General features: G+C 59.8%; 2 protein-coding genes across 2 annotated transcripts; one reads left to right on the plus strand and one right to left on the minus strand.

Annotated features, from left to right (window-relative positions):
* Positions 1 to 1,321: 1,321 nt before the first annotated feature.
* Positions 1,322 to 15,786, plus strand: CALU (calumenin). Its single transcript, XM_021546972.3, has 7 exons — positions 1,322 to 1,389; positions 5,700 to 5,930; positions 9,891 to 10,084; positions 13,512 to 13,678; positions 13,767 to 13,827; positions 14,105 to 14,304; positions 14,384 to 15,786. Exons 2-7 carry the CDS (start codon positions 5,710 to 5,712, stop codon positions 14,486 to 14,488), a joined length of 948 nt encoding a protein of 315 aa, XP_021402647.1. The 5' UTR covers positions 1,322 to 1,389; positions 5,700 to 5,709; the 3' UTR covers positions 14,489 to 15,786.
* Positions 15,787 to 16,655: 869 nt separating this feature from the next.
* OPN1SW (opsin 1, short wave sensitive) lies at positions 16,656 to 19,351 on the minus strand. The gene is made up of 5 exons (XM_021546976.2): positions 19,009 to 19,351; positions 18,225 to 18,393; positions 17,889 to 18,054; positions 17,235 to 17,474; positions 16,656 to 16,778 (listed from the first exon to the last, which is right to left on the minus strand). The coding sequence occupies exons 1-5, from the start codon at positions 19,349 to 19,351 to the stop codon at positions 16,656 to 16,658; spliced, it is 1,041 nt and encodes a 346-aa protein (XP_021402651.2).
* Between the last annotated feature and the right edge of the window lie 2,555 nt (positions 19,352 to 21,906).

Genomic DNA, 21,906 nt, shown 5'->3' on the forward strand with positions numbered 1-21,906 from the left:
GGAGCTGGGAAGGGAATGGAGCCCAGCAGGGGCTGAGGGAGCTGGGAAGGGGCTGAGCCTGGAGCCAAGGAGGCTCAGGGGGACCTTGTGGCTCTGCACAAGTCCCTGCCAGGAGGGGACAGCCGGGGGGTCGGGCTGTGCTCCAGGGAACAGGGACAGGAGGAGAGGGAACAGCCTCAGGCTGGGCCAGGGCAGCCTCAGGGGGGACAGCAGCAGGAATTTCCCCATGGAAAGGGGGTCAGGCCTTGGCTGGGGCTGCCCAGGGGTGTTTGGAGTGCTCATCTCTGGAGGCGTCCAAGGAAGGGCTGAATGTGCCACTCAGGGCCCCCGAAACCCCAGGAGAGAAACCCCCGTGGGCTGTGCCCTGCTGGAGGCTCTGCCTTCACTGGAGCAAAGTGGGCACCTGTAGCCAAGTCTGCGGCTCCGTGGCAGCCCGGGCCCTCCGCTGGGCCACGCTCCGCACCTGGGAATGGCTGGGAGTGACCAGGAGTGACCAGGAGAGACCAGGAGTGGCAAGGAGAGACTAGGAGTGACCAGGGGGTGACCAGGGGGTGACCAGGCAGTGACAAGGGGTAACCAGGTGGTAACCAGGAGTGACCAGGCAGTGACCATTCAGTAACAAGGGGTGACCCGGGGGTGACCATGCAGTGACCAGGGGTAATCAGGTAGTAACCAGGAGTGACCAGGCAGTGACAAGGGGTAACCAGGTGGTGACCCGGGGGTGACAATGCAGTAACAAGGGGTAACCAGGACTGACCAGGCAGTGACCAAGGGGTGACCAGGCAGTGAGAACGGGTAACCAGGTGGTAACCAGGTGGTGACCCGGGGGTGACCAGGCAGTGACAAGGGGTGACCCAGGGGTGACCAGGCAGCGACCAGGGGTAACCAGGTGGTAACCAGGAGTGACCAGGCAGTTACCATACAGTAACAAGGGGTGACCCGGGGGTGACCCGGGGGTGACCATGGGGGGACCCTCGGCCCCCCCGCCCCAGCCCCGCCTCGGCTTTCCCGCCTTTCCCACACACGTGACTCTGCCCTTCCCGTACGCGCGTGCGCAGTGCGGCGGGGGTGCCCCGGTGGGCGGGGCCGGCGGCCGGCGCGCGCCTGAGGACGTGGCGCTTTCCAGCCAATCAGCGCCCGCGTCCCCGGCAGGGTGGGCGGGGCCGGAGGGAGAGGAGCCGGAGGTGGGCGCGGGGGGCGGGGCGCGAGGCGGGGGCGGGCAGAGGGGCGGAGTGGCGTCAGAACAGACCAATGGGAACGCGCATAGGCGAGGAGGAGGAGGCGTGGCTCTCCCGCGATTGGTGGGCGGGCAGGGCGCGCGGGGGGCCGTGCGGCGTGGCGCGGCGCCGACTTCCGGTGCGTGGAGCGGCGGCGGCGGCGGCGGGGACGGTGAGGGACGGGAAGGGACCGGGATGGCACCGGGGCCGGAGCCGGGGCCGGGGTTTGGGGCGCGGGGAAGCGGCGCGAGCGGCGCTGCGGGGCCGCTGCCGTACGGCGGTAGCGCGGCGGCGGCAGCGCCGGGCCCGGTCTCCATGGGAACGGGCGGGAGCGGCGGCGCCGCTGCGTCCGCGACTCCTGCAGCCCGTCCCGCTGCGGGGTGCTCCGGCCCAGCGCCGCCCGTGAGCGGGCACAGGCGGGTGCGCCGGTCCGGACCGCCGTTCCCGGGGACGGAGCCCCGTCCGCATCTCGCGACGCGGGCGGGACCGGCCCGCGGGAATCCATCGGCTCCGCCGGGATAACGGGCTGCGGGACCCCCGGGGTAACGGGATATCGGGCTGCGGGACCCCCGGGATAACGGGATTTTGGGCTGCGGGATCCTCGGTGCTGCCCTGCGCGGGGGCTCCGGCCCGAAGAGGTGCCACCCCAAAGCCATGCTCCCCTGCCGCAGCTCTCATGACCCCAAAGCTCTGGGGCTGGTCTGGGGCAGGACCAGCCCGTTTCTAGCCCGGGATTTCCCCCAGCCCCATGTCTCCCCACATCCCTGCATCCTTCTCAGGGCCGGGATTCCCCGGGATTGCCCTTGCTGTGCCCCTGGGGTGGCACCCTGGGGTCCCAGTTAATTGTTCCCTGGCTGCTCCAGTGGGAGCACCAATTCTATAAAAAGCTGAAGCAGAGGCTGATTCCCAAAGCTGAACAAATTGTGTTGCCTGTGGGGGGTTTTATGGGATCCTGTTGGCCTCCCACATGAGCAATGTGTGTCTGGAGTGGCTTCTTCCCATCAGGTTCCTCTAAATGTTCCCCCAGTTCCAAGCCCAGTGCAGGATCCTGAGTTCCTCTGTCAGTATCCTGGCAAACCCAAAGGGAATTCTGGGTTTCTCCATCAATTATTAAAGCAAACCTGGAATCCCAAGTGCCTCCATCAACAGCCCATCAAACCCACCTGAAATCCCCAGTTTCTCCATCAGTATCCTTGGAATATCAAGGTCCTCCATCAGTACCCCACCTAGCCCCTCTGGAATTCCAAGTTCCTCCCCAGCTGAGGGTCTGGACCCCCACTCTGACCCCCACATCTTCCCACCTTGGGCTCCTGCTCCTGACTTCCCTGCAGCTCACCCACAGACCCTTTACTGGGAAGAAAGGGATCCGCTGCCAGAGGCAGTGTTGGGAGGAGAGTGGCTCTGCTCTCCCTTGGATTGGGATCCCCATGGGAAATCCAGGGCCCGTCCCCTTGGTCAGCAGGAGCTGCTGGTGCTGCCAGGTTTTTCTGGAGAATCGTTCGTGGATGACCGTGGGTTTGTGGCTTTGGTCTCTCTGAGCACCTTTCCTGGCAGCCGGCGCTGCCAGATCCGGCTGCAGCTCGGATTGTCCCTCTCTAATCACTCCCGAGTGCCTGCCGGGCCTGTGTGGACACTGGCAGATAAAATTGGGCTGTTTGACCCGCTCCAGGTCACTCTGTGCTCCAGGCTGGGCTGATCCTGGGATCAGCACGCACCTGGGTAGGCCCTGGGTGCTGGGATGTGCCCAGAGGGAGCAGGAGTCAGCTCCTGGGGATACCCAGGGATATGGGAGTCAGCTCCTGGGGACTGGGATACCCAGGGATACAGGAGTCAGCTCCTGGCAATATCCAGGGATACAGGAGTCAGCTCCTGGGGACTGGGATATCCCGGGGGAATGGGAGTTGGCTCTTTGGGATGGGGATATCCAGAGCCCCACGTACACCTGGCACTGGCTTTCCCTCCTGGAAGGTTTCCTCTCCCCAGAAACACTAAAAAATGACTTTTACTCTTTATAGCCCCCTTCTTCCCCACTTCCAAGGAATTGAGGTTTGTGAATTTTCTGTGTCTGGTAAATCCTCATTCAAAAAAAGGAAGGAAAGGGCTTTTCCAGGTCCTTTCCCCCATGTTCCTCTGCCGCTCTCTTGGTTTGTCATGGGACCAGCCACAGGTCACTCCTGGTCATTCCTGGGTCACTCCCAGGGCAGAACTCCTTGGTGTGAGTTCAGGTTAAAGGGCTGAGGTTCAGGCTGAAGGGGAATACCTGGATTTTAAACCAGACATAAAGCACTATGGAATGACAGAATGGGTTTACATTTATGTTTAAGAGCTCTGGATGGGGACGACCTGGATGTAAATTTAAAGGGGTAAGGATGGGAAATATCTTGGGTTTAAATTTAGGTTAAAGCTATACGGGTGGGGAATATGTTGAATTAAATTTGCATTTAAGAGCTCTGGGTGGTGAATCTGGATTAAATTTAGAGTGAAAGAGTTAAAAATCATAAATACCTTAATTACAAAAAGATAAAAAGGCTAAGTACATCAGGATGATGAATACCTGGACTGAAATTTAAAGAGATCGGGATGGGGAACACCCAGATCTATGATGGGATCTGAGCTGGGATCTCAGTGCATGGGGAGCACCTGAGTTTCTGTTGGGATTTAAAGGGATGAGCCTGGATGAGCCTCTGGAATCCTTCCAGAGGATCCCAGGCACATCTTGGGGGTTTGTTCAGGCGGGCCCCAGTGTGGGGGATCGGGGCTCTGGGGGAGGATTCACCCCAGCAGGTCTGGGGGAGCACCAGGGCTTGGGGAGGGGGTGTTGGAGCAGGGGGATGTGCACATCCTTCACATTCCTCCCATCTGGATCCACTTCCTTCCTTCCCGCCAGGACCCCTTTCCCCACCCCTGGATCCCTTCCCAGCCCAGCTGCTGCTCTGAGGGGCTCTGGGATGGGTTGGGAGCAGCTCCAGGGAAACGGGACATTGCCCACGTGCACAGGGGCTGGAAGTTCCCTGTGCCCCGATAAGTTCTGTTGATTAATCCCTGTGCCCCGATAATCTCTGTTAATTAGTTACTGCGCCCTGATAATCTGTGTTAATTTATCCCTGTGCCCTGATAATCTGTGTCAGTGAATCACTTTTGCCCAGATAACCCATATTAGTTCATTACGGTGCCCTGATAATTAGGATACATTAATACATTTGACCTGAGAATATGCAGGAATTCAACTTTTCCCCACATAATTTGCAATTATTAGTCATTTGTGCCCACACAAATCTGCACTAATTCTCCATTTTCCTGAATAATGTGCAGCAATCCCCATTTTTCTCAGATAGTCTGCATTAAATCATCATCTTTGCCCAGACAACCTGTATTTATGATTTCATCACAATCATCTAGATTAATTGAGCATTTCTGCTCCCATAACCTGTATTATTATTAATCTGTTTTTTCCCCAAAAATTCGCTCTAATCCCCCATTTTTCCAAGATAACTGGCCCTAAACCCTATTTTTCCCTTACAACCGGCCCTAATACCCATTTTTCCTCAACAGCATGGCCTAGTCCTGTCCCTCCCTGTTCTGGCCCTGGTGCTGCCTGGTGCCTGTCACAGTGTCCCTGTCGCAGTGTCCCTGTCCCCTGGCAATGTCCCTGTCCCACGGTGGTGTCCCTGTCCCCTGGCAGTGTCCCTGTCCCCTGGCAGTGTCCCTGTCCCAGTGTCCCTGTCCCCTGGCAGTGTCCTGTCACACAGCTGTGTCCCTGCCCTGTGGCAGTGTCCCCGTCCCCTGGCAGTGTCCCTGTCCCCTGGCAGTGTCCCCATGGCACAGCCGTGTCCCTGTCCCCATGCCCGGTCCCACAGCAGTGTCCCTGTCCCTGTGCCCCATCCCCTGGCAATGTCCCCATCACACAGCTGTGTCCCTATCCTGTGGCAGTGTCCCTGTCCCCGTGCCCTGTCTCCCGGCAGTGTCCCCGTGGCACAGCCGTGTCCCTGTCCCCGTGCCCTGTCCCCCGGCAGTGTCCCCATGGCACAGCTGTGTCCCTGTCCCCATGCCCTGTCCCCCGGCAATGTCCCCGTGGCACAGCCGTGTCCCTGTCCCCATGCCCTGTCCCCCGGCAATGTCCCCGTGGCACAGCCGTGTCCCTGTCCCCCGGCACTGTCCCCATGGCACAGCCGTGTCCCTGTCCCCATGCCCTGTCCCCCAGCAGTGTCCCCGTGGCACAGTCGTGGCCCTGTCCCCCGGCACTGTCCCCATGGCACAGCCGTGTCTCTGTCCCCGTGCCCCGTCCCCTGGCACTGTCCCCATGGCACAGCCGTGTCCCTGTCCCCGTGCCCTGTCCCCCGGCACTGTCCCCGTGGCACAGCCGTGTCTCTGTCCCCGTGCCCCGTCCCCTGGCACTGTCCCCATGGCACAGCCATGTCTCTGTCCCCATGCCCTGTCCCCTGGCACTGTCCCCATGGCACAGCCGTGTCCCTGTCCCCACAGGCCCGGCACGATGCGGTTCCCGCGGCTCCTGCTGTGCCTGGGCGTGTGGGCGCTGTGCGGCTCGGCCAAGCCCACGGAGCGCAAGGAGCGGGTGGTGCGGGAGGCCCCGCTCAGCGCCCGCGAGCACGACGACGCCCAGAGCTTCGACTACGACCACGATGCCTTCCTGGGCGCCGACGAGGCCAAGAGCTTCGACCAGCTCACGCCGGAGGAGAGCAAGGAGCGCCTGGGGTAAGGACGGCTTCCCGACCCTTCCCAGAGCGGGAATGCACCGCTCCCGCCGCGGGAGGCCCCGCTCCCAGCCGAGGGATTCATCCCAGCACCGACCGTTCCCCAAAAAGTCACCTAGAGCCATTTCCTGTGCCAGGCACTCCCCAAAAGTCCAGAGCAGAGGGGGGGTCTGCGCTGTGCCGGGCTCGCTCCGTGTTCTCTGGGTGCCTCGAGCCCCTGGCATCACTGGTGTTTCTCACTTGGAACTTGGGAAAACAGCCTGTATGGACAGTCCCCTCCGGTGTCTCTGCTGGGACCCCAGGATGGCTGTGCCTCCCCTCAGATCCAGGACGGCTATGCCTGCCCTGGGATCTGGCTGTGCCTGCCCTGGGATCTGGCTGTGCCTGCCCTGGGATCTGGCCGTGCCTGCCCTGGGATCTGGCCGTGCTTCCCCTGGGGTCTGGCCGTGCCTGCCCTGGGATCTGGCCGTGCTTCCCCTGGGGTCTGGTTGTGCTTCCCCTGGGGTCTGGTCGTGCTTCCCCTGGGGTCTGGTCGTGCTTCCCCTGGGGTCTGGCCGTGCTTCCCCTGGGGTCTGGCCGTGCTTCCCCTGGGATCTGGCCATGCCTGCACTGGGACCTGGCCATGCCTGTGCTGGGATCTGCCCTGGATGGCTCCAGGAGCCGTGCGGGGCCGGCTGCCCCCGCAGCAGCTGCTGCCGCAGTTGTTCTGAGGCTTGGGGTGGCTCAAACCTGGGAACTGCAGCCTCCAGCAGGGCCGGTGGGGGCTGGGGGACAGAGGCTCCCTGGGGAGCTCGGGACACTTCTCAGGATGTGCAGTCATCTTGGAACTGGGTGCCTTTGGCTGGGTTTTCGTGGAATGGGAAGGGACCTCAGAGCCCCTACACTGCCACCCCTGCCATGGCAGGGACACCTCCCACTGTCCCAGCTGCTCCAGCCCCAGTGTCCAGCCTGGCCTTGGGCACTGCTAGGGATCCAGGGGCAGCCCCAGCTGCTCTGGGAATCTGTGCCAGGGCCTGCCCACCCTCCCAGCCAGGAGTTCCTTCCCAGTATCCCACCTGAATCTCTCCTTTTTTAGTCAGACATGATTTTTTCAGCCAAGCAGGCCAACCTTGCTGCTGCTGGAGGAGCACCTACCACAGCCCATAGTGAATTTTGGGCTGTTTTTTGGGAATGGTGCTCCCTGATGAGAAAGAAAAGCTCAACCACATGTGTGTGCTGGGGAGACTTCCAGAGTGAGCCAGTTCGCACAGCGGCATGTGCAGGGCAGGGGGTGCCAGGTTCCATCCAACCCTATGGATCCTCCAGTGGGAAGGAGGTGCTGGCCTCTCCCGCAGCACTTCTTGGCCAGAGGGGATTTCCTCCCTCCAAGGACAGTTTAAACTGGAAAACCCCATGGTTCCTTGGAGCCAGGCCCTGGTCGCTCCATAAGCTCCACAATATAGGCTCCGGGAGGCTTTTTGCCTCCTAGCACCATCAGAGAGTGCCTCGATGCCCCTGGAGCAGCGTCAGATCCGAGGGAAGCTGGGCCTCTCCCGATGCCAGGGCTGCGATCCCAGAGCTCCGTCACGGCTCAATCCCATTGTTCTGCCGAGTTACAGCCGGAACGCCTTTCCAGCCTTTCCATCGGGGGTTTACCGCGCAAACAGCCCTGTCCTGTCTGCATCCCGAGCCGGACGGGCTGTGCTAAGCCCTTCTCAGGGCGGGCTGGTTCTGAGGGCTCTGTCCTCCCGCTGCTCCCGCGGGAGCTCCGGCCACGCTGCCGGGGCTCTGGGCACCGCGCTGTGTCCCGGCGCGGTGCTGCTCCCTGGCACGCCATTCTGGGAGCAGGGAGTGGGAACGGGAGCAGCTGCCCGCCCTTCCCCAGCATCTGCTGCCACCCGAGCAGGGGGGCAGGACGGGCCTTTGGGAAAGTGGAAGGGTTTGGTGGCTGCTGCCCTGGGAAAGCAGCCGGGAGCAGCTGGTGCCAGCCCCCGGACCAGCGTGGGGAGGAGGTTTGGGAGCTTCCTGAGTGCTGGCTCTGGGCTGCAGAGGGTTTGACTTCCCCGGGAAGCTGTTCCCTAATTAACCCTGTAGAAACTGCCCTGGAATAGCTGCTGGGCCATCAACCCCTGCCGGCTCTGCTCCTCCATTCCAGGGATTTTCCCTAATAAATCCCATTGCCGGTGGTGTGTACCTTCTTGGGAGAGGGAAACACAGAATATTTTCCCTAAAATAGGAAGGATTTGACAGATTTATTTGTGGTTTATATACTTACATGGACAAATGTTTAATATCCATGTGATACTTTACATAATTCTATGCAGAAAGAATCTTAATAATGTTCGTTGACTTGTTATATACTTATATGTAAAATTCTGGGTATTTATGTGACATTTAGCATATTGCTGTGTTTGTTCAGTAATATTGGAAGGGATGCTTTGCACATTGATACATAAAATTCTGAAGTATTTCTATAATACTTTACATATTTCTGCATAAATTTGGGCACTATTGATGAGCTATTTTTTAATTTACATATTTATTTTATATATTTCGCTTTAAAATGACTCAGGTCTTCAAGCCCTGCCCACTGCCCCCACTCTGGCCTCTCACGGTCAGAACTAAATTCCGCATTTTCCTCTTGTTCTTCCAGTCTCTCTCCAGCTTCTCATTGCTAGGAACATCCTTTGTGCCACAGAGGAATTCCTGGTTTTCCTAGACCAGGGCAATTCTGAAACATGGAAACCTGGGTGTGAGCATGGGTGGTTCCGGTGCCCAGTTTTCCCTTTGCGTCAGTATTTTTGGAATTAATAGTCCTAGTGGTGATCTAAAATTTAAAATTCTGTGTTTTCCACCTGTCTTCTAAAATTCCTCAAATACCTGAGCTGGAGCTCAGGATTCCTGAACTGCTTTCTGTTAAACCTTCACGTTAAAGCGTTAAATGAAAAACCCAGGATCCCACTTCACCAGACAAAGGATTTTGAGTCTGTTATCCCCGATTTTCATCCAAGGAGCCCAAAACTTCCCCAGCACAGCACTGGGTGTTCCCTGGGGAGTGAGTGCTGTGGATCGAGCAGCCCCCACCCCCCGGCTCCATCTGCCCCTGGATCCTGCATTCCTGCCGGCCTTTCCTACAGCTGCTGCTAAAAATAACGGAGGCACGCGGCTCTGGGGCCGCGGCTCCGGTGTCTGCCCCGGGCAGGACGGCGGGCGGGACCAGCCCGGCACCGGGCTGCGCTCCGCTGGGCTTGGGCGGCTCCGGTTCCTCCCGTGCCGCCAAACTCTTTCACAGAAATTTAACAGAAATGCGCGTCCTCGCCCAGCACCGGTGAGGGGGGAGGACGTGCAGGTGGAGCTTTCCTAAGATTTAACAGGGAAGATTTTCCCCTAAAATTCATAATTCCTGAAGGAACCAAAACCTGAGTGGTTCAAGAGTGGCCAAGCTGGTGATTTCCATGTCTGAGCCAGTGTTTTCTGTGTCCAAAACAGAGTTTTGGCAGCTGACCTCGCTTTTCAGCAGCTAACCCAAATGTTGGTTTTAAAGATAAATTTTCAAATGGTTGAGTTTGCAAATTCTATAACCACCTCAGATTTTCTCCTGGCATCACCAGGAGAGACAGAGCCGATATTCCCATTTTTAATATAAATAAGGGTCCGTACTCATCACCTGCACCATCTTGGTCAAAGGACACATGGATGGGTCTTTCCCAGGGGCTTTAAAGGAAGCTTTTCCCCTAAAACTCATAATTTCTGAAGAAACCAAAACCTGAATGGTCCAAAAGTGGCTGACCCAGGGATTTTCGTGTCTGAGCCAAAGTTTTGGCAGCTGAACCATACGTTGGTTTTAAGGATAAACTCTCAAATGGTTGAATTCCCAAATTCTGTAATGACCTAAACTTGCCCCCTCTGCCCCTTCCCATTCCCTCCCTTCTAACCCCTCTTTTTGTTTAACTTTTGCTGCATTTCTCTGTGTTTCCCACAGGAAGATCGTAGGGAAAATAGATGAGGATGGAGACGGGTTTGTGACAGTGGAGGAGCTGAAGGCCTGGATCAAGTTTGCCCAAAAGCGCTGGATTTATGAGGATGTGGAGCGCCAGTGGAAGGGCCATGATCTCAATGAGGATGGCCTTGTTTCCTGGGAGGAGTACAAAAATGCCACCTATGGATATATCCTGGGTAGGTCCTGGCTCTTGGGATGAGCCTGCCCTGGAGCCATCAGGGACGTCCTGCTCTGCTTTGGGTCACCGAGGGTTGGTGGGCGGGGGGCGGATCAGGGTGGGCTGGTGGCACAGTGGTCAGTGGGTGGTCAGGGATCAGGGTGGGCTGGTGGCACAGTGGTCAGTGGTCATGGATCAGGGTGGGCTCATGGTCAGCGGGTGGTCAGGGATTGGGATGGGCTCGTGGCACAGTGGTCAGTGGGTGGTCATGGATCAGAGTGTGCTCACTGTCAGTGGTCAGGGATAGGGTGGGCTCGTGGCACAGTGGTCAGGCAGTCAGTGGGTGGTGGTGAAGGGGGAGTTTGAGGTCTGGATTAGGAAGTTGTGGTTGAGAGGGTGGAGCGGTGCTGGGCTGGTGCTTTGCTGACCCAAAATGGATTTTGTACCCTGGGATAAGCACAGCAATATGATGTAGGATGTGGCCTTGGCATACATAGGGCCAGCTGGAGCAGATGTCCCCAAAATGTTACACTTTAAAACCTCTAAAACTCTACAAATTGATTTCCTTTGGCATTAGCAAAGAGAAATCCAAGAAAAAGAACCCAAAATACATGGAAATCTCCCCAGTGGAAAGTTTACACACCTCACACCTTCCTTTTCCCCTCTGCAGCCACCTGGGCATTATTAATGTCCCTGGTGACAAATGCAGCTCTGGGCTGAATCCAGGTGATTTTGGGATGAATGGCATGTGAGAATAGGGGTATCCAGCTCTTTGGAATTCCTGTCTTGTGGGGGAATTTGGGACCTGCAGGTGGAACCCACTGATCTGTGACTGTGGAACCATCTTGGTGTGTCCATTGCATCCTTAAACACAAAAACCCACTAGCAGGGGTTTCAGTCGCTTTCCCTTGTCCTGGGAGCAGTGTTAGAGCCCAGAACTCGGGGATTTGGGGACACTTGCTGGGCCAGCAGTGTGGCATGGCTTCAGACATCCCTGGGAGGGAGAGAAGCAACAGCTCTTTTGGGGTTAAAACCTTAAACCCTCAAGCCCTGCGCCAGCTCTGGCCTCCAGCACTGTAGACTGGCCCGGGTGGAGGAGCTGCAGCTCTGGAGTGTCAAATCCACTGTAATTTCCTAAATATTGCCAAAAATAGTCAAACTGCTCTGCGGGATGTGCAGAGGGGGAGCCGCTGCACAGGAGGCTCATCCATCTCCCTTGGGCTCAGGGAGGATCAGGATTTGCTGTGCTGGTGGCCAGGGAAGGCCCCATGACACCCCTGGGCTGGGGTAGCACCTCCCAGACCTCCCTTCGCCGTGGGTTCCTGGGGTCTGGGCTAACCTGCCTGTGTAAATCCAGCCTGGAAGGGGGCAGAGAGGTCCTGGGAAGGGTTTGAGTGCTGTTTGAGGAGTCTGGGGTGGCGCTTAGGACCCGCAGGTGTTGGATAGGGAACAGTGTGAACATTGACGAGGAAAAGGCTTAATGAGAGCACCCTGAATTAATAGAACCCCCCAATGAACTCAAGGAGGAGCTCCCTGCCTCAGTCGAGCAGCGTGTGGGGAGTGCCCAGCCCCCGGCAGGGCCGGTTCCAAAGCTGGAATGGCGCTGGAGGCCGCGTGCCCTTGGCAGGCCCCGGAGGAGCCTCCACTTGTGCTGCTCCCACATACTTGTGTCCTTACGGAGTGCCGGGAGGATCCTGCCTCACGCTCTGGCTTCGGCTCCTCTCGGCAGGAATTACTTTTCCACAGCTCCTTGCTGCTAAAATGTTCCCCTGTCTTCTCCTCGCTCCCCTCCCTGGCCAGACTGGGGCTGGAATGCCTCTGGAAGTGCCTCCTGGGTGCTGACCCGTGGCCAAGGGATGCACGGGGCCAGGCATCACCCTTGGTTGCTCTGGAGGGTTCAGAATGTGGTGTTTTGCCAGCAAAACGAGGTGCTGGGAGTGGTTTAATTAATTAATTAATTACACACCAGGATGAGTCACTGGGTGGCCCCCAGAAGTGTCACGGAGCAGTGTGGGGTTCTGCTGGGGGGAGTCTTGGGAAGCAGGGAATGTCAAGTGATAAACGTCCAAGAACTTCATCTGAGACTGGAAATTCCTTTGAAACTCCCTTCAAAATCAGAATATTTTCATCATCATGACCACTCCTATTTTTGTTAATTCCTCAATCCCATGGTGGGATCCAAAACCAGGACACAAGATGTTGGATTGAGTTTGTGGCTTTGCTGCCGTACTCTGAGCAAAACCCCCCAGCTCTGTCTGCTTCCCCTCCCTTTGCTCCCCCAAACCTCTCCCAGTCCAGGGACCAGGGCAGGAAGTAACTTTGGGGCCTTTGGGAGGGTTTAACCCTTTTTAACCCATCTGCCCCCTCACCACTCCCCCATCAAACCCATTAATTAGCTCAACAGCAATTAAGAAATTGTCTATTAATGACTCTGGTCCTGAAGGTTTCCTTGTTCGGGGCTATGCTGCTTCTCAAGGCAAAACCTTGGGGAACAGAATGGGGAATTTGGAGTTCATTCTGCCCTAGAGCTGTCTTAAAGTCCAAATCTTTGGATATTTAATGGATGCTCCAGAGTTCCTTAATCCCGAGCCCCTTAATCCAGGGCTCCCCAGTGCCTGCCTTTGTCCAGGCAACAGAGCAGGGACACAGGGGCTTTTGGACCTTCTCATTAGATGGGGCCTGCCTCTGGTTTAACTGAAGCAGAGCATGGCAATGTCCCCCAGGATTCACGTTCTCCACAGGCTGCTGGACTCCTGTCCTGCTGCTGGCGGGGCTGTGCCAAGCGGCCACGCGTGCCCCACGGTCCCACCCGGCTGATGCCTGCTGGCCCTGCCGCTGCCAGCAGCGAGTGAGATCCCCTTACACATTCCCCTCCCAAAATAGTTCACGTTGAGCCTCTGGCCGTGCTGGCCAAAGCCCCCAAGCCCTGTCTTTTGGGGCCTCTCCCTGGGAATGCCGTGATCCCAGGGCTTCCGCAGCTCCTCCTCCTCCTGGGAGTGGGCACAGGAGAGAAGTGGTGGCTGCAGCTCAGCTTTTGTTGGCAGAGCGTCAGGAGGTTGTGCTGAGAGGGAGGAAGTTGAGTTGAGTTTGAGGGGGGGTGGAGGATGTTGAGGTTGCATTGAGGAAGTTGAGGATGAGAAGGTTATGCTCAGGAGGTTGAGTGAAGGAGGTTGAGGTTGGGTTAGGGTGAAGGTTGAGGTTGGGTTGAGGAGATGGAATTGTCTTGAGGCTGAAATTGAGAGGAAGTTGAGGTTGAGTAGAGGAGGTTGAGCTTGAGCTGAGGTTGAACTGAGAATGTTGCGTTGCGTTGGGTTGAGGTTGTGTTGGTGGTCACCGGGCCCTCGTCCTGCCCGAGCTGACCCAGCGTTGGGTTGAGGTTGCGTTGGTGGTCACCGGGCCCTCGTCCTGCCCGAGCTGACCCAGGTGCTCCCTGTGCTCCCCCGCAGACGATCCGGACCCTGACGATGGCTTCAACTACAAGCAGATGATGGTGCGGGACGAGCGGCGCTTCAAGATGGCCGACAAGGACGGGGACCTGGCGGCCACCAAGGAGGAGTTCACAGCCTTCCTGCACCCCGAGGAGTATGACTACATGAAGGACATCGTTGTGCAGGTGGGGCCAGCACAGGGGCACTTTGGGAAGCTCTGGTTGCAGGGCAGGAATTGCCCCAGGCCCGGCTCACGCTGGCATCTTCTTGCAGGAAACCATGGAGGACATTGACAAGAATGGTGATGGTTTCATTGACCTGGAGGAGTACATCGGTGAGACACCGCTCCATGTCCTGCCCGTGTCCCCTCAGTGTCCCTGTCCCGTGGGAGCCATTGCCACCGTGTCCTTCCCAGTCCTCCCCCTCACAGAATGTTCTTTCTTTCAACTTCCACCTGCCCCCAGGCCTCCACCGAGGATTTTTGGGCGAAATCATGACCCAGGTGGTTCTTTGGGGTGTTGGGGATGGATTTAGGGGACTGAAGGCTTTGGGTCAATCCTTGGGGTGGGGACAGGGCTGTGGGGCCGATCCTGATCCTGCTGTCCCCCCAGGTGACATGTACAGCCAGGACGGTGATGCTGATGAGCCTGAGTGGGTGAAGACGGAGCGGGAGCAGTTTGTGGAGTTCCGGGACAAGAACCGCGATGGGAAGATGGACAAGGAGGAGACCAAGGATTGGATCCTGCCCTCGGACTACGACCACGCCGAGGCTGAGGCCCGGCACCTCGTCTATGAGTCCGACCAGGACAAGGTGGGCCAGCATCTCTGGGGGGATCTGGGGAGCGGGCCGGGAGGAGCGGGGACATAGCGGGATGTGGCATTCCCTGCAGGATGGGAAGCTGACGCGGGAGGAGATCGTGGACAAGTCAGACCTGTTCGTGGGCAGCCAGGCCACGGACTTCGGGGAGGCGCTGGTGCGGCACGACGAGTTCTAGGCTCGACGCCGGCACCGCTGCGTGGGCTCCGACCCTCGCCGAGGCCGTTCCTGCCGCGGAGAAACCCCATCCCGGCTCCCGGGGACGGGGCTCGGGAAAGCCACACTCCCCCGGCACCTGGGGCTCGTCTCGTTGTGGGTTTTCCTCGGATTTTAACGGCTTTTGGGTTATTTTTGTATGTTTTGGTTTTACCACGTGTGGGAACAGCTCCCCTGGCGCGGGGGCAGCGACGGGGCTGCCCGGGGCTGCGGGGCCCGGGGGCCTGGGGGGGAGTGGGAAATTCACAGAGGGATTGGGATTGGAATTGCAGTTGGAATAAAAATTAGAATTGGAATTGGAATTAAAGTTGAAATTTAAATTAAAATTGGATTTTGAATTGGACTGAAATTTGAATTAAAAATGGAATTGGAATTAAACATTGAAATCAAAGTTGAAAATTGAAATTGAAATGGAATTGGAACAAAATAAGTGAAATTGAATTAAATGGAAACACTGATGTGAAATTGGAATGAAAAGTGAACATTGAAATTAAAATTCAAACCCGAGAAAAGCCCAAAAACCGTCAGAGCAGCAGCAGGACCCAGGGGGTGACCCGGAGGTGACCCCAGGGAGGTTGGACCCTCCTCCCCCGTCGCTGCCCCGTGGGATCTGGGCAAGGCCCTTCCCCCCCAGCCTCACTCCAAGTGCCTTGAATCCCCCAGACCTCTGGGGGAGGGCCTCATCCCACCCCGCTCTGGGACAATTCCCGAGGTTTTCTCTTCTGTGTTGTGTCCCCCCGCAGCCACCAGAGCTGCGTGGAATCGGGCCCGGCCATCTCCAGATTCCCAGGTTTTCCCTTAAATCCTTTCCCAAAGACTTCCAAGGGCTGACCGGATCCTCCCATCTCCTCCTCCCCCTCCTCTTTCTACTCCTCCTTTTCCTTCCCTCCCTAAATCCAGCAGTGAGTGGGTCAGAAATATGGCCCCGTGCAGGGCTTGGGAATCTGGGAATGCTGGGGGTGATCTGGGGATGTCGGGGCTGGTTTGGGACACCAGGGATGATTTGGGACAGCCACAGTGATGTTTGGAACCCTGGGAAAGCCTCTGGTGCAGCCACCCAGCCCTGCAACAGCCCCTCTCCTAACATCCCCCGGCTCCCATCCGTGAGGATTTGGAGCCCTCTGACAATTCCGGACATGGATTTTCCGCCTCCTCCGGGTTTATTCCTCAGTTTTCTCCTCGGGCTGATTGAAGGGATCCGGATCGGTTGGAACTCAATAAAACTGTTCACCCCCGATGGGCCGAGGGGGACGGACCCAGCTCCCTGTGTCCCCCCACACCGGGATCTGGGAGGGCCCCCTTGCACTGAGTTCAGGCAGTGGGGGGCCCTGAGGAGGGGAGGGGGGCAACAGGGTGGGGATGTGGGGACACACGAGGCCTGTGGGAGCTCTGCCCGTGGGGCTTGGGGGGCTCACCCCCCACAGAGGGAATCCAGCCCCATGGATGGGGGGGCTCAGTCCCACCCCCACCCCACAGATGGGGGGCCCAGCCCCATGGATGAGGAGCTTATCCCCATGGATGGGGACCCTTAGGTCCCACCCAACCCCACAGATGGAGATGGGGAGCAGCATCCCACCTCCCTGCCCTCCCCACGTGTGAGGCCTGAAGGGGGACAAGGGAGCAGTGTCCCACCATGGCACCACCATGGAGCACAGCCACCTCTGGGACCTGTCCTGCCCCTCGGTGGGGCACAGTTCCCCCTGGGACCCACCCTCTCTCCCTGCCGTGGGGCACAGCCACTCCCAGGACCTGTCCCGCCCTGCAGTGGGGCACAGCCACCCCTGGGACCCCCATCCCACCCAGCCATGGGGCACAGGCTCCACCAAGGCCTCCACCCCATCCCACCATGCGGCACAGCCAGCCCCCGGCTCCCCCACTGCCTCCCTGCTGTGGGGCACGGCTGCCCCATGGACACCCATGCCGTGGGTGCCCTGTCCCACGGTGCCAGGTGCTCAGCGGGTCCCTGTTGCGCTCAGACCGTGGCCATGGTTTATTGTCCCACCCGCGCTACATCCTAGGCTGGCCAGGGCCCCCGGCCCCCGGGGCAGTGCCGGCCCCACGGTGGGGGCAGCTGGGGGATAACGGGGGGGCAGCCGGGGGTCCTGGGGCTGGGGTGGTGCTGGAGCCCCTCAGCTGGGGCCGACCTGGCTGGAGGACACAGAGGAGACCTCGGTGCGCTGGGCCGAGCTGGACACCTCGGAGTCGTCTGTCATGGGCCGCCCGCACACCGTCTCCATGATGCAGGCGCGGAACTGCGGGGACACAGGTGGCACGGCTCACAGGAGAGGGGACAGCTCAGCCTGGGGATTCCGCTGGTCCTGTGTCTGGTACCCACACTGGCCCCATCTCCTGTCGCTGGGGTCGTGGTACCCCCAGTCGTGCAAGTGTTCCTGGATGCACATCCCCAGGTGTCCCTGGTCCCCCAATGTCCTTGAGCACCCCTGCATGTCCCCACTGCTCCGGTGTCCTGGGTGTCCCCATCTTCTCTGTGTCCCCCTTGCCAATGTCCTTTATCCTGAGGTGTTCCCTCACATGGGTATCCCCGGGTGTTCTCCATGCTTGGGTCTCCCTGAGTGTCCCAGGTCCTCAGATATCCTTGGGCACCCCGGATGCCCCCATCGCCAGGTGTCCCTGGTGTCCTCTTTGCCCTTGTGTCCTGGGTGTCCCCCTGCCCGCGTCTGCGGGTGTCCCGGTGTCGCTGGCGTCACCTGTTTGTTCATGAAGCAGTAGATGATGGGGTTGTAGACGCAGGAGCTCTTGGAGAAGAAGGCAGGGATGGTGACGAGGCGCAGGTCGATGCCGTGCTCGCGGTTGTTCACCATGTACATGGCCAGCGCCGCGTAGGGCACGTAGCACATGCAGAAGGAGCCCACCATGACCACGACCATGCGCGACACCTCCCGCTCAGCCTTCTGCGTCGTGGCCGACTCCTGCTGCTGCGCCGCCACCTGGGACAGGGACAGGGACATCTCGGGCCTGCCCGGGCTGCTGGCCCCTGCCCAGCCCCTGTGCAGCCCCTGCCCCTGCCCAGCCCCCTGCCCATGCGCCTGTCTGCCCCCCTGCCCATCCTCCTGCCTGCACTCCTGCCCATCCTCCTGCTTGTGCTCCTGCCCAGTCTTCTGTCCAAGTAACCTCCCCTCCCTTCCTGCATCCCTTCATCCCTCCAGTCACCTCTCCTTCCCTCCTGCTCCTCGTCCTGCCCTCCCTTCCTCCTTGCTCACAGTCAATTCTCCATCTCTCCTTCCCTTGTTCTCTCCCTCCCTCCTGCCCCCCAGCCCCTCTCCACTCTCCATCCCTCGCTCCCAGCCACAGGTGTGCCTGACCCCAATGCCCCTCGTGCCCCCCTTGCCCCGGGGACTCACGGCCCGCAGGGCGCTGAGCAGCTGGGAGTAGGAGAAGATGATGAGGGAGAGGGGGACGATGAAGCAGAAGATGAAGAGGAACCAGGTGTAGTACTCGCTCTTGTACTTGGTGCCCACCGTGTACCAGTCAGGGCCGCAGGAGCACTGCAGCCCCTCGGGGATGTACCTGCAGAGCTGTGCTCAGCCCCCGCTCTGCACCGGGGGCACCCCAGGTGTCCCACAGCACCCTGGGGCACTTCTGGTGCCTCAGGCAGTCCCCTGGCACCCCCTCAGCACCCCCCTGCCCCCCACTTGCCACTGTTCCCCCCCTGCCCCCCACGCCTGCTGCATCCCCACCTGCTCCAGCCGAAGAAGGGCGGGATGGCGACGCCGACGCCGATGATCCAGGTGGCCGCCACGACCAGCAGCGCGTGGCGGGAGTTGAAGCGGAAGTTGCCGAAGGGTTTGCAGATGACAATGTAGCGCTCAAAGGCCAGAAAGGCCAAGGACCAGCCTGTCACGAGCCCTGGGGGAACAAGGTCACCGCTGGCCTCACACAACCGCCCGTGGCCACCAGGGCTAGGGGTCACCGCAACGCCCACAGCCCCCCAGGGCATCGGGTCACCCCAAGTCCTACAACCCCAGCAGAATGTAGCAATCACCCCTCCCTTCAGGCCTCAGTGGTCACCTCAGCTCCTGCAGCCTCAACAGCTCACAGGGCTCTACCCTTCCCATGGCCCTTACCCATCTTGCCACCTTCAGCCCCACCAGACCACAATGATCCCAGACACAAATTCCCCAGCCCCAGAAGAACATGACGGTCACCCCCACTTCCAGCTCCACCAGACCCCAGTGGTCACCCCAACTCCTACAGTCCCACCAGAGTACAGTGGTCAGCTCCTTAAGGTCCAGAAGGTCACCCCAATCCTGCACCCCAGCAGCCCATGGTGGTCAACCCAACTCCCAAAGCCTCAGCAGAACGTGTTGGTCATGATATCTGAGCCCTACCAGACCTTGGTGGTCACCCCAACTCCCACGGCCCCAGGAGATCACTGTGGCCACCTCTGGCCCCAGTAGCCCCCAGTGGTCGCTCCATCGTCTCTGGCCACAGCAGCCTGAGCGCCCCATGGTCCCCTCGTACCTCCGGTGGCCCCTGCAAAGCCCTCAAAGGCACACATGTGCTTCCCGAAGACAAAGTATCCCTGGGAGCTGGCGATGAAGACGGTGAAGATGCAGAAGACGCAGCACATGAGGCCGGCAACGGAGATGTTCACCAGGATGTAGTTGAGCGGCTGCCGCAGCTTCTTGTACTTGATGGTGACGATGAGGACGATGGCGTTCAGGGGGGTGCCCGCCACGAACACCAAGCCCATGAAGATGGTCTGCAGGTAGAAGGCCCACACGGGCGCGATGTGGTACTGGGGCCCATCCCAGGGCCCCACCGACGACTGGTTCTTGAACAGGTAGAACTCTTCCTCGTCCATGGTGGCGCTGGCGGGGGGGGCGCCCACCCCCCTGATATACCCTGCGCCCCCAAAGCTGCTTAGGGGGGATCAGGGCTCAGCCCGGCCAAACTTGGGGATTAGGGTGGGCTAAACCGGGCTCAGCCCCTAATCGGGCCCCTGAGCCGGGTGAGCCGATTGCTGGTGCTCTGGAGGATTGGGGGGGGGGGGGGGGGGGCAGAAGGGCTCCCCCCAACATCTGGGTATGGGGAGGGTCCCCAGGGGGCTCCAAGCTTGATCCTGCTCCTCCTGAGGTGTTCAGGTGTCCCCAGGTGTTCCCAAGCCCAAGGCTTGGTCCCCAGCCTTAGTTCTGATCCCACCAGGGTCCTCAGTGTGCCCCAGGGGGTCCCCAAGCTGTGTCCTGGTCACCCCCAGAATGGCCAGGTGCCCCTAGGATCCCCAGGGGTCCCCAGGTGCTCCAGCCTTGATCCCACTCCCCCAGGGTGCCGCAGCCCTGGATGCTTTGGGAAGAACTTGGAGTTTCCTCATGAACTCACCCGCTGCCCCCCACCCCAGCACCCCAGGGTGCCCCCCAGGTGTCTCCCCTCTCAAGCAATTGTCCCCAGTTCTGGGCTTGGGGCATCCCTGTGCTGGGGAGACTCCAAGTGAGGTGTAGGAGTCTGGGGGTATCAAGGGGTGGGGGGAAGACTGGGGGGGCACTGCTTGAGGTGGGGTGTCTGAGAGGGGGTGTTCATTTTGGGGGTGCAGTGACAGGGGGTCATGGATGGGGGGTCACTTTGGGGGTGTGCTGCTGGGACTTGAGTCCCAGAAGACTCCCAGCGTTTCCTGCCCTCCCACCCCCCTCTTTCCCTCCCTCAGCCTGTGGCACCCCCGGGGAACAGGAAGGATGAACAGAAGCTGCTTAGGGAGGGATTACAGTGCCCCCCCGGGCTGGGGGCGCCTATAAAGGCTGGTGCAGGGACCTCACTGTGGCACCCCGGGACCCCCAGGGAAGGGGGATCTCATTTGTGGGGAGGGGGACACCCTCAGGGAACGCTGTGCCCTGAGTGTGTGGGGGGTGCCCACCCTGGGGTGTCCTGGGGCACCCTGAGCTTCTGTCCAGCTCTGGGTCAGAGATGGGGCCAGGGAAGGAACAGGGGGATTGGCTGGGCTGAACCCCCAGCCCATGTTTTACTGGGCTGTACTGGATCATACTGGCCTGTACTGTACTGGTTTGTACTGGGCTGTACTGGACTACATTGGGCTGTACTGCACTGTATTGTGCCATGGCATTGCACTGTGCCCTGTTGGGTTGTACTGGGTTTGGTCATACTGTACCAGGCTCTACCGGGCCGTACTGGGCTGTACTGGGCCGTACCGGGTAGGGTCAGCTCTGCTGGTGCTCTACTAGGCGTCCCATGGAGGGGCACCCCCAAATGGGTGCTCCAGGGTGGTGTCCCAGGGTGGTGCCCCAGGGTGGTGACCCAGGGGACAGACACCCCACAAAGGGTCCCCCCGCTGTGTCCCCTGTGGAGCCGCGGCCACTGTGGGCACTGTGGGCTGCGGAGAGGGCTACAGCGCAGGGGCTGTGGGGGACGGCAGAGCTGGGGCACGACGGAGCTGTCAGCCTCGGCAGGGGCTGCCCGGGGGGGTTTGGGGTGCCCATCCCCACAGGTGTCCAAGGGAGGCCTGGAGGTGGCACCCAGGGTTCCGGGACAAGGAGAAGTCAGGCACAGCTTGGACTCCATGGCCGGGAGGGCTTTTCCAGCCTCAGGGGCTCTGTGGTTCTGTGATTCTGGGATTGTGGATGGAGCAGGGAAGGGACTTGGGGGATGCTGGGCATGGAGCTCCGGGGCCTGCAGTGGTGGTACTGCCCTGCCAGGACCCCCCACACCACCAGTGCCCACCACCAAGCCCCCAGCACCCACTGGTACCGGCAGCACCACCTCCACACGGGACCCATGGCCCCCCAGGCCCCCCAGTGCTCTGTCTCCAGCCCCATGGCCCCCGTGGGACTCCTAGGGCCTCCAAGTCGCTGCTCTTGTGCCCTCCTGGATGTGGCCCCACACATGTCCCTGCTGTCCCCATGGCCACGTTACCTGTGTCCCACTGTCCATGTACCCCTCGTTCTCGTGTCCCTTATGTCCCTCAGCCCTGGCCCCATGTCCCCATGGCCACGTCCCCAGTGCCCCCCTCTTCCCCTCTCTGTGCCCCCAGGCTGCCGATGACCCCCTCCCCATGTCACCCCACCCTGAGGACCCTGAGTGCTTCCAGCCCCAGTGTCCCAAGGAAACAGCTGGGGACAGGCTGGGGGGACGCTGGACTCAGGATGTCACCACGGGCAGCAGTGTTTCTGCCCTGTGTCCCCTCCCCAGGAGACACTGGCGGGGTCAGGTCCTTTGTCCCCTCGTGGCCTCCACCGTCATCTTCCTCTGCCCTGGCTGTGGCAGAGCCGAGACCCTGGGGGACACTGGGATCCCCCTGGGTCCCCCTGACCTGCCCCAGCAGCATCCTGAAACCCCATCCTGGAGTGCACTGACCCCCCCGCAGTGCCCTGACTGCTCAGAGCCCCCTGGACCACCCTCGACCTCCCCAAA

The sequence above is a fragment of the Lonchura striata genome, chromosome 5, assembly GCF_046129695.1.
Source record: "Lonchura striata isolate bLonStr1 chromosome 5, bLonStr1.mat, whole genome shotgun sequence".
NCBI classification, from domain to species: domain Eukaryota; kingdom Metazoa; phylum Chordata; class Aves; order Passeriformes; family Estrildidae; genus Lonchura; species Lonchura striata.